Genomic DNA, 12,705 nt, shown 5'->3' with positions numbered 1-12,705 from the left:
ATTTCCCACTTTATCCGCTGTATTATTATAGGAGGTAGACATCAGGGTTTGGGTGGTAGATATTAGTATATCTACCCCACTTCCTTTTCAGGACTATTCTAACTAGTGTATGACATCTGTAATTTCTCCCATCTTAGGGAAAAAAACCCTCTTTTGACCTCACTTCATCCTCTGCTATGCTCTTCACAGAATTTCACTATTCCTTTTAACAGAAAACCACAAGTTGTCTGCATAGGTGGATGACAATAAGGCTACTGGTATTCTCTTTCCTAAGGTGAACTCTGAGTCAGTCAATGCTCAATCTTCAGTCCCCATCTTATTTAACCTAATAATAGCATATGACACAGTTTCATCCTTGAAACATTTTTTCACTTGTCTTCTGAGACAACCCACATTGTTTTCCAAATTCATAGATCCAGACCAGACTTCTCTCCCAAATTCCAGACTCATATAGCCCACTGCTTAACATCTCTGCTGTGTATCTAATAAATCTCTCAAACTTAACCTGTCCAACTGAACTTCTCTCCCCACCCCAGATATCTCCCCATCAGCAGCCTACCCCATATTAGTTGATGGCAATTTCATCCTTCCAGCTGTTCTGGCCAAAAACCTTGGGGCCACACTAGGTTTCTTCTGAATTCTCATACCCCACATCTAACTCATCAAAAAATTTCATTAGATCTAATGCCAAAATAGTCCTAAAATCTGCTACTCCACAGTTTAGGCCAGTTCCATCTCTCGCTGGGATTACTGCAACAGTTTTCTATCTGGACCTCATGTTTCCACACTTGTCCCACTACAGGGTTATCACAGTTATCAACCAGAATTATTCTTCCAAAATAGGAGATAGCTACTCTTCTACTCAAAACTACCCAATGGCTCCCCATTTTGTGCAGAGAAGAAGCTATAGTCCTTACAATGATCTTCAATGTCCTGAGTGATCTGTACAATCCTTCTTCCATATGATCACCTCCACGTCCTTTCCTACTACCGTAACTCTCACTCATTCCATAATTCCATTTTAAAGGGCCTTAATACTGGCTGATCCCTCTACCTAGAAATCTCCTTCCTGAGATATCTACATGGCTCACTCTCACTTCCTTCATGTCTCTATTGTACTATCACCTTGGTGAGGCCTTTCCTGACCACCTGATTTCAAAGTGTAGCCTCTTCTCACCCTATTCCCTATTCCTGTTTCCTACTATACTTGTCTTGCATCTTACCACTATTTAACATACTACAGAAATACTTATTTGTTATTGTCTGCCTCCCCGTGTAAAGGAAGAATTTGCGTCCACTTTGCTCATTCATTACAAGATCTCAACACTGAGACAGAACAGTGCCTGGATCACAGGAGATGTTCAATCAATATTCACGGAATCAATGGAAAAAAACTGTAAAATTTCCATAACTGAAAATGTGAATAGTGGGCACATAAACTCAGTTATATCATTTTCTATTTTTACTGTGTTTTATAGCATAACATTTTAAAGAGGAATTTGGAAAATATAAACATTTATTATTCACACTTATGCACATTCTTATTATTCTAAGATATCTTTTGCTAAATTCCCTTATGGGCTTTAAAGTCCCTGACATTCAGCATAGTTTTGAATAATTTTAATTCTTTCTTAGAAAATAGATAAAAATAAACTGTGACTGCTAAATATAGTCATCACGTAAATTTAAAAATACATATTTAACATTATTTGAACAAATGGAATATATAATACTTGGAAGTTTCTGTGAAAATAATCTCATTTCAAAAGTTGTCCCTGTTATTCTGTGTTGTTACTCACATTGAATCTACCTTTAAAAAAATCATATTATGAATAAACTTTACTACAGTCAAAAATTTCTGCCATAAGAATAATTATAAAGGGATCTGCGAAGCAGACAGTTGGCAGGCAATCCCTGTTTACCCCCAATCCTTTGGAGGGGAATCAAAGGTCCGCTCAGATATCTGGGGGAAAAAAAAAATCTCACTAATGAATGGCTCAAGCTAATGTGTTAGAATCTGAATATTGTGTAACAGTGTTTTAGGAGAGGAAGAACTGGGGCAACAGGGTAACACTTTGGTTTCTAGGTTTCCTATCTTCCCAACACCTCCAGTTCAATGTTTACCTTGAAATAACTAAATTATCTTAGAGTCACTGATTTTGGCAAATGACTGATAGGGCTTATTATCAGAGACCAAACAGATTTTCAGGACACATGCAAATAAAAAAAACCATGACCACATGTCAATACAAATCAATCAGGAAGGGAGACAGAGGTAACTAAAAAGCTGGTTTAGGGTTAGGTTATCTGATTCTCAATGCAAACATGCTCTTTATGGAACCTGACCCTTACCCACACATCTTGAGATACATACATTAAAAGAGCAGAAACTTGAAAGTGGCATGATTAGCTAGGCATTTATTAGAGAAAGATATAATTTAAAACTTTCTTGCATGTAAGAAAATAAAGAGAATAATTTTAAATTCTCAATGGTATATTTTAATTTTGCTCACAGTAATCTGAAATGTAAACAGTACTTCTCACAAATAGAACGGATATAGAGCTTTACACTTTAAAATGTACTTTCACAAGTGTTAATTCATTGTGTCTCTATGACAATCTTATAAAGTAGGTATGATAAATATTATTTTACAGATGATGAAATTAAGACTCAGAGAGGTTAACGACTAAGTGACTTGCCTCATGTCCCAAAGCTAGGAAATAGAGAACCAGAAAAATATCCCCCTAACTAAAATGCCTCTTACATTGCTCAAAGAATTAATCAGTAAATAACATTATCTGAATTGAGCAAGGTTAGATTTTTCTACTTCTGGAAAGAGAAAAATAGTCGTAAATCCAGAGGCTTTTCCCTCTAAGGATAGATACTCTGTACTGTTCGGTCAACACATTATTTTTCTTAACTAAACCTTATGGTTGTATTTATCTACCTGGGGATTCATGTTAATGATCTGTTTTGAAAATTTTCAAACGCTCACCGTTAAATTATAAAAACAGAATGCATATACCATATTTAAGCATAAACATGAATGTGTCCTTTCTGACATTATTTGCTTATAAATATAAACAGACATAATTTTGAAGCTATCATCACTTTACCAACACTTTTTTTTAACTGTATTTAAAGTCGTCAACATTAAAATCAAATATCCGGCCGGATGCGCTGGCTCAAGCCTGTAATCCCAGCACTTTGGGAGGCCAAGACGGGCGGATCACGAGGTCAGGAGATCGAGACTATCCTGGATAACACGGTGAAACCCCGTCTCTACCAAAAAAAAAAATACAAAAAACTAGCTGGGCGAGGTGGCGGGCGCCTGTGGTCCCAGCTACTCGGGAGGCTGAGGCAGGAGAATGGCGTAAACCCGGAAGGCGGAGCTTGCAGTGAGCTGAGATCCGGCCACTGCACTCCAGCCTGGGGACAGAGCAAGATTCCATCTCAAAAAAAAAAAATAATAATAATAAATAAATAAATAAAATCAAATATCCAATAACTACCAAATTCTCTGATTTGAAGTTAGAACTCAACAAATGTTTGTAAAACTGTACTACCAAAAAAATTCTATGGAAGATATATATTAGCCTGCACATTAGAAATGTTTTGTTATTTTCAGAATCTCAAGAGCCTGATCAAATTTTCTGGTTGAGAACAGAACAGTAAAAATAGCAAATTTTCATTATCATAAAATATGTTTAAAGTTTCTAAAATAAATTTACTTTAACCTGTATGTAATCTAGGCTGCAAACCATTATCTATAAATAATTATATGGGCTGGGCATGGTGGCTCATGCCTATAATCCCAGCACTTTGGATAAGCAAGGCAGGCAGATTGTTTGAGATCAGTTCAAGACCAACCTGGGCAACATGGTGAAACCCAGTCTCTACAAAAAATACAAAAATTTGTTCGGCATAGTGGCGTGCACCTGGAGTCCCAGCTACTTAGGAGTCTGAGGTGGAAGGATGGCTTGACCCCAGGAGGCAGAGGTTGCAGTGAGTCAAGATCTTGCCACCCTGGGTGACAGACCAAGACCCCATCTTAAAAAAAAAAAACAAAAAACAAACAAAAAAACACAGAAACAAAAAACCCATAAATAATTATATGAATATTTGACAAATATCTCTAGAATACAGGCTTAGGAGGTTAAGGAATTTGTTATGTTCACCATTATATTTCTAGGGTCTAGTGCAATACCTGGCAATGGTAAGTACTCCAAGATTTTTTGAATTACTTATATATATACAGAGATAAGTATAATATCATGAGCAGAAACATCAAACATACATAAAAAGCAAATTCCTGAAGATTAAATATATTTCCCAGACCAAATGAGGCCAGAATTTATAATATAAAATTGTGATATACTGACAGAGAAGCAGATTTTGGTGGAAGATTACTTTCGTTTTGAAAATGTTTAGTTTGAGGAGCCTGTGAAAGAGTCAAGTGGAGATACAACATTTACATACTTGGGTCTTGAGCCCAGAAGAGAAGGTTGGCCAAGAGAAGGCTGGGAATAAGCAGCATGTAAGAAGAGTACAGCATAAAAAGGGATGAGTACCTAGGACTGAGCTGAGGGGAATCCTCAGGTAGAAGAGGAAAAGCCTACAAAAGGCAGTGAGAGAGACAAGGAAAGTCAGGTGGGTGTTGTGTCACAGAGCCAAGCTGAGAGGTGGTTTCCACTTCAATACTACCAGGCAGTCAAGTAAGGTAACTAAAAAGTATTAATATGCACGTCAATGGTAACATTGGCAAGAACAGCCTCAGTAGATGGCGGTGGGGTGGGGGGCAAGGGGGTACAAGCAGAATTGGAATTGATAAGGCAGTAAGGGACATGTGAGTAAATAAAGACAAATACTGACAAAGGAGAACAATGAGACAATAGCTAGACGGGAATATGGTATTCTGAGATATTTTTTCCTTTTTATTTATCAGTCCATTCATCTCCCCATTTTTAAAATTTTAAGACAGAAAGACTATGTATGCTTAAACAGTAACAGAAATGGTCAAAGAGGAAGAGGTTAAAGAGAAGAGAAGGCAGACAGAGTGTATCAGTACATTCTCATGCTGCTGATAAAGACATATCCAAGACTGGGCAATTCACAAAACAAAGAGGTTTAACAGACTCACAGTTCCACATGGCTGGGGAGGTCTTGCAATCATGGTGGAAGGAAAGGAGAAGCAAGTCACATCTTACATGGATGGCAGCAGGTAAAGAGAGAGAAAACTTGTGCAAGAAAACTCCTGTTTTTAAAATGGCCAGATCTCGTAAGACTTATTCACTATCATGAGAACAGCATGGGAAAAATGTGCCTCCATGATTCAATTACCTCCCACCAGGTCCCTCCTGCAACATGGAGGAATTCAAGATGAGATTTGGGTGGGGACACAGCCAAACCATATCATTCGTCCCCTGGCCCCTCCCAAATCTCATGTCCTCACATTTCAAAACCTATCATGCCTTCCCATCAGTCCCCCAAAGTCTTAACTCATTTCAGCATTAACTCAAAAGTCCATAGTCTAAAGTCTCATCTGAGACAAGGCAAGTCCCTTCCACCTACAAGCCTCTAAAATCAAAAGCAAGTTATTACAACAGGAGTACAGGCATTGGTTAAATACAGCCATTCCAAACGGGAGAAATTGGCCAAAACAAAGGGGCTACAGGCCCCACACAAGTCCAAAATCCAGCAGGGAAGTCAAATCTTAAAGCTCCAAAATGATCTTCTTTGACTCCATATCTCACATCCAGGTCACGCTGATGCAAGAGGTAGGCTCCCATGGCCTTGGGCAGCTCCACCCTGTGGCTTTGCAGGGTATAGTCCCCCTCCTGGCTGCTTTCACCGCGTTGAGTGTCTGTGGCTTTTCCAGGCGCACAGGGCAAGCTGTCGGTGGATCTACCATTCTGAGTGTTTCACGTGTCCGTGTGAAGAGATCACCAAACAGGCTTTGTGTGAGCAACATGGCTATTTATTTCACCTGGGTGCAGGCGGGCTGAGTCCGAAAAAGGAGTCAGCAAAGGGCAGTGGGATTATCATTGGTTCTCACAGGTTTTGACATAGGCAGTGAAGTTAAGAGCAATGTTTTGGGGGCTGGGGGTGAAGCTCACCAAGTACATTCTCAAGGGTGGGGAGAATTAAAAAGAAACTTCTTAAGGGTGGGGGAGATTATAAAGAACCTTCTTAAGGGTGGGGGAAATTACAAAGTACACTGATCTGTTAGGGTGGGGCAGAAACAAATTACAATGGTGGAATGTCATCAGTTAAGCTATTTTCACTTCTGTGGATCTTCAGTTGCTTCAGGCCATCTGGATGTATACGTGCAGGTTGCTGGGGATATGATGGCTTAGCTTGGGCTCAGAGGCCTGACACTGAGGTTTAAAGGACGGTGGCCCTCTTCTCACAGCTCCACTAGGCAGTGCCCCAGTAGGAACTCTGTGTGGGGGATCGGACTTCACATTTCGCTTTTGCACTGCCCCAGCAAAGGCTTTCCATGAGGGCTCCATTCCTGCAGCAAACTTCTGCCTGGGCATCCAGGTGTTTCCACATATCCTTTGAAATCTAGGTGGAGGTTCCCAAACCTCAATTCTTGACTTCTGTGTACCCATAGGCTCACCATCACATGGAAGCTGCCAAGGCCTGGGGCTTCCATCCTCTGAAGCAACAGCCTGAGCTGTGCCTTGGCTCGTTTTAGTCACGGTTGTAGCAGCTGGGAAGCATGGCACCAAGTTGCTAGACTGCACACAGCAGAGGGGCCCTGTCCCCGGCCCACAAAACCATTCTTTCCTCCTAAACCTCCAGGCCTATGATGGGAGGGGCTGCCGCAAAGGTCTCTGGCATGCCCTGGAGCCATTTTCCCCATTGTTATGGTGATTAACATCCAGATCCTTCTTACTTACGTAAATTTCTGCAGCTGGCTTGAATTTCTCCTCAGAAAACAAGATTTTCTTTTCTATTGCATTGTCAGGCTACAAATTTTCCAAACTTTTATGCTCTGTTTCCCTTATAAAACTGAATACCCAAGTCATCTCTTGAATGTTTTGCTGCTTAGATACCCTTAATCACCTCTCTCAAGTTCAAAGTTCCACAAATCTCTAGGGCAGGGGCAAAATGCCACCAGTCTCTTTGCTAAAACATTACAAGAGTTACCTTCGTTCCACTTCCCAACAAGTTCCTCATCTCCATCTGAGACCACCTCAGGCTGTTTCATTGTCCATATCATTATCAGTATTTTGGTCAAAACCATTCAACAAGGCTCTAGGAAGTTCCAAACTTTCCTGCATTTTCCTGTCTTCTTCCGAGCCCTCCAAACTGTACCAACATCTGCCTGTTACCCAGTTCCAAAGTCGCTTCCACATTTTCAGGTATCTTTTCAGCAGCACCCCACCCATGGTACCAATTTACTGTATTAGTCTGTTCTCATACTGCTGATAAAGATATATCCGAGACTAGGCAATTTATAAAAGAAAGAGGTTTAATGGACTTACAGTTCCATGTGGATGGGGGAGGTCTCATAATCATGGTAGAAGGCAAGAAGAAGCAAGTCATGTCTTACATGGATGGCAGCAGGCAAAGAGAGAGAAAGAACTTGTTGCAGGGAAACTCCATTTTTAAAACCATCAGGTCTCGTGAGACTTAATCACTACTACAAGAATAGCATGGGAAAAACTTGCCCCCATGATTCAGTTACCTCCCACCAGGTCCCTCCCACAACATATGGGAATTCAAGATGAGATTTGGGTGGGGACACAGCCAAACCATATTATAAAGATACACATTTAACCTGGAAACCAAGGAGGCAGAGTAGGGGTGGGGCAGAAAGAACCTTGTACCAAAAAATATGATATTTTGATATCAGTTGGGGCTGATATGTGAAACCAAAAAGGAATGTGAGCTAATCAAAACAGAAATGGTTTCATGGGAATATTTTTAAGGTACAAAGGGTCTAGATAAAGAAACTTCCTAAACAGGTGCTGGGTGGAATCAGAAGAGCAAAGGACAATGATCAAGTTTCAGAGGACTCAGCAAAGGAAAATTCCTACCTGAGCACTGAGAATTAAACTTGAAGTCGAGCATGATAGTATGTCCTCTAGGGCTAAGAGAAAGAATGAGCAAGCAGTCTAAGGATCAAAGAGATATGCAACCCTTACAGCTTAATAGTAATGTTAAACTATTAACATAACCTAGAGCGAGGCTGTATTCAGTAAATAAGGGCACCTATTAATTACTCCTCTACTTCAGCTTGAACTGTACTATTTCATTTTTGCACCCAAACCACTAAGTGCTCAAAGATGATGGTATTTGACTGGATACCCATCATCCCCTTGAAAGGTGGTTGCTGACACAACTAGCAGAAAACTCTTCTCCTGTGAAGAGTGACCTGGCTGATTCAGTCACACGGCATTTCTGACTAATGCTTATTACTGTATTAAGACCTAGCAACTCTGGTCAACTTTGATTTTTGTTTGTTTGTTTACTTTTGGGTCCTAATATTTTGCTGTTCCCCAGGGCCAAAGTCTGTTTCTATCTATTGCCAAATGATCTGCCACACATACCTATAAACGGAGGATTCATTAAGTGATTCTTTTCATGAGTATACTACCAGAACCTAGCCTACCATCTAGCACATGGGCCCCCAGGCCATGGACCAGTACTGGTCAGCGGCCTGTTAGGAACCAGGGCGCACAGCAGGAGGTGAGCAGCAGACAAGCATTGCCACCTGAGCTCTGCCTCTTGTCAGATCAGTGGTGGCATTAGATTCTCCTAGGAGTGCCAACCTTATTGTGAAGCGTGCATGCAAGGGATCTAGGCTGCACATTCTTTATGAGAATCTAATGATAAATGTAATGTGCTTGAATCATCCCATAACCATACCCCCATCCTGGTCTTTGGGAAAACTGTCTCCCAGAAACCAGTTCCTCGTGCCAAAAAAGCTGGGGACTGCTGATCTAGCACATAGAAAGCCCTCAACAAATATCAACGGAATGAGCAAATAAAAGTGATAATCAAATCTCTCTATGCAGGGGGAGTTTTACACATTTACAAACCAAGGACCCCTTGGGCAGTCTGTTGAAGCCTGTGGACCCCTTCTAAAAATAATATTTAAAAATAGATAGCATTATAGAGGAAATTAATTATAGTGAAATACAGTTACAAAATTATTTTTTTTTAATTGTGACATCATCACAAACATGCTTCTGTGACACAGGGTGGGCTTGCCAAGCCCTAGGCTTCTCTGCAGAGAGATCTGGCTGGGCCAGTTCAGTGGCAAAACTACTGATGACATCTACAGAGTTTTTGTTCTTTGTTTCTCAGAGAAAACTCCTCCAAACTCCTGCTTGGGAAGCCACTGTGCTCAGAGTGAAGTGGTAGAAAGTGGCCGAGGGAGTTTGCACAGTTCAATGTGTCCATTTTCACCATACCTGTCATTTTCTGTATGGTATCCTCATCCTTAGCTGTGCCCATTATCCCTGAATGCACAGACCTTTTCGGTCTTCCCTTAGGGTGAGGAAGGCACAGCTGCTTATGTCAACAGGGGCAGAGATAGAATCAAGGGGGTTACCTGTTTCTTACACAGACTTACAATCAGTCCTCCTGGGTCCTGCATCACCTGCATTCCTACTTCGAGGGATACCTGCTGCCTCCAATTCTTGAACCTTTTTAGGGGGTCAGAAGTACAGACAGCCTGCTTTTAGGCTTCCCATGTTACTGTCATCCATCTTCTAAAAGGTAGTTGCTATTTTCTCTTTTCCCTTTTGAGTGCATGTCTATCTTATCCCTTTCCTTTTATTCGTGTGGGATGTATTAAGGAGGCAACAGTAAACAGATTTAATCTGCTACAATTTGCCGAAGTCGCCACTAAAATTTTTACAAAGGCATAAAAAGTTTTAAAAATCAAATTTAGAAGTAAACGCCTCAAAATTCATCTATTTTATAACTATGATATTTGTATCAAAGATGATCAATTTACTGTAATAACTACAGCTTCATGAAGGTAGAGATCATTTCCACTTCACTTATTATTGTATTGTCCAGTACCCAGCATAGTAGAGGTGATCAGTAAATATTCATTGTATAAGTAAACTGAATGAATATAGATGTGATTAAAAAATTAGGACCTGGAAGTTTTATAATTTCAGCACTTATTTCACTCACCTAGGATTGCTTAAGCAATACTCCAAAAACCAATCAGAAATAGATATACCTAATTTGGAATCCAAGAATGATGTATTTTATAATAACAAAGTCCTTCACTACAAACATTTTACTATGATTCCATATTCTATACCAGCAATTTCCTGGATAGAAATGAAATTGACATTCAAATTTACTTAGTTATCTTGAATAACTAGTAGTGCAGAAATAAATGTAACTTATATTACAACCATTATATAAACAGTATTTAATTACAACTAATAGATGTACAATTTTAAGTGTCATTAAATGCATTTGAAATATTAAACAAATTCTAATTAATACTGAAAATTAAAGTCCTCCAAATGTAAAATCTGCACATTAGCCACCACATTTTAATCCATGTTGAGCAAAAACCAGCAATATTATTTAAAAATCGGGGCTAGTAGATCTGTCATTCTTGTCAAGCAAATTCAAAGGGCCTTCATAGCATGTCCTACTTTGTTATCACAATGTAAACAGTGTGTACTTTGCTTTATGATTCTTTATTGGCCACTATCAAAGCCATAATTCTCCTGAAGGGCCAAAAGAGTTATTTAATTTTTCAGTCATATTTTATATATTTTATGGGGAAAGTTAAATGCATAGTGCCTTTTTTTTTTTTTTTAAATAAATAGAAATTCTGATATATCCATCATGGTTTACCGCGATTTTAACAGGACGGCTCCATATTAATTTTAAACTAAAAATCTCTACATTTTTCATGGACAAATCTGCACGAAAGTTCAGAATTCATATGGCAGTTTTCTGCTAAATGTTTATTCTACAGTTTTCATCCTTGTTTACATTCTGTTATTACTAAATTCAAATTAAAATATCATACTCACTTCATCAGCCACAAACTCCTTACTCAGACCAAAATCTGTCAGCACTACATGGCCATTAGAATCAAGTAGAATATTCTCAAGCTTAATGTCACGATATATAATCCCCAACTGCAAAAAGAAAGAAATATAAATTTTAAAATAATTTACAAAAAATGAATTAAGACAGTCTTTCTTGTCTACCTTTTTTTTCTTTTTTTAAAGGCATTTCCCTCCTCAGGATCCTGTGATGGCTCTTGGTGACTGGTCAGGGCAAATGGAAATTCTTTTATCTGCTGCGTTCCCTCGATGTCTCCAACCTACTTCTTTGTTCTCCTCGTGCACAGGGTCTACCTCGTTGGGTCAGCTTCTTTAGGGCCTCCCTCTTGACTAGTGTGCTTCTTCAAGTCTCTATTCTTCCTATTTCACTCTCACTCTAGATGACCTTCAGGTGCCTTTGCAGCCAATTCTTGTCCATCACTTCCTAATGGCTTCAGAAGAATTTCCTGACTAACCGGATCCCCTGGTCATTTCCTTGTGTTTCATCCTACAACACCTATGTTTACATTGTACTTACCTATACATGACTGATATTTTCTAGGTACTTCCTATTTGTCTTTATATACCTATATATTCTGTTATATAGGTATATAAAGACAACTCTGTTATTCACTTTTTATGTATTTATCAGGTATTTATGCAGCACATCATGTATAAAATAGGAAAATGTATAAAATAGGAAATTCATAAAGAATTGCTGATTAACAGGCTCTTAAACATAAAGGTTGAAGATTATAGGTTAATTTTACTCAAACTTTAGTTTGTTTGGTTTTTTTTTTTTTTTTTTTTTTGAGTTAGGGTCTCACTCTGTCACTCAGGCTGGAGTGCAGTGGCGTGGTCCTAGCTCACTGCAACTTCAAACTTCTGGGTTAAAGCCATCCTCCCACCTCAGCCTCCAGAGTAGCTGGGATTACAGGTGTGAGCCACTGCACTAGGCTCAAACTTTAGTTCTAAATAAGCAAAGAAAATCAATTAAGTAACATTTATAGATCCCTCTGTTTTACTTTGCATTTATAAAACTTACTTCTTTGTAAGTTCTATAGCAAAACACTTCAGCTATATAACAAATAAATCTATCAAACTCATATAAAAGGTGCTTGATCTGCACAAATTCTGTTTCATGTTTTCAGTTATGTCAGCCTGAATTAAATGTTTCTAAACTTAGAAACATTGCTTTCCTCAATGCTAAGAATATGAGAAAGTTCTTAATAATCTCTTAAAATGGAAATCAAAATTATATACAGAAAAACACGAAGGGGCAGACACAGTGGCTCTTGCCTGTAACCCTAGTATTTTGGAAGGCTGAGGCAGGAGGGTCACTTAAATCCAGGAGTTCAAGACCAGCCTGGGCAACACAGTGAGACCCATCTCTACAAAAAATTTTTAAAATTAGCTGGGTCGGGAGCAGTGACTCCCGCCTGTAATCCCAACATTTTGGGAGGCCAAGGTGGATGGATCACCTGAGGTTGAGAGTTCGAGTCCAGCCTGACCAACATATAGAAACCCTGACTCTACTAAAAATACAAAATTAGCCAGACGTGGTGGTGGCACATGCCTGTAATCCCAGCTACTTGGGAGGCTGAGGCAGGAGAATCACTTGAACCCGGGAGGCGGAGGTTGCAGTGAGCCAAGATAGTGCCA

The 12,705-nt window shown here is 39.4% G+C and overlaps 1 protein-coding gene across 1 annotated transcript in view; it reads right to left on the bottom strand.

Annotated features, from left to right (window-relative positions):
- RPS6KA5 (ribosomal protein S6 kinase, 90kDa, polypeptide 5) overlaps window positions 1–12,705 on the bottom strand; it is a 143,388-nt gene that overhangs the window by 66,461 nt on the left and 64,222 nt on the right. Inside the window, exon 4 of the mRNA XM_011991787.1 lies at window positions 11,029–11,136. Within this exon, the coding sequence (XP_011847177.1) occupies window positions 11,029–11,136 (108 nt within the window). The remainder of the gene's footprint in view (window positions 1–11,028; window positions 11,137–12,705) is intronic.

The sequence above is a fragment of the Mandrillus leucophaeus genome, unplaced genomic scaffold (genome assembly GCF_000951045.1).
Source record: "Mandrillus leucophaeus isolate KB7577 unplaced genomic scaffold, Mleu.le_1.0 Scaffold4, whole genome shotgun sequence".
Lineage (NCBI taxonomy): Eukaryota > Metazoa > Chordata > Mammalia > Primates > Cercopithecidae > Mandrillus > Mandrillus leucophaeus.
Note: the sequence above shows the minus strand (reverse complement) of the source record. Positions and strands in the feature narration are given on the sequence as shown.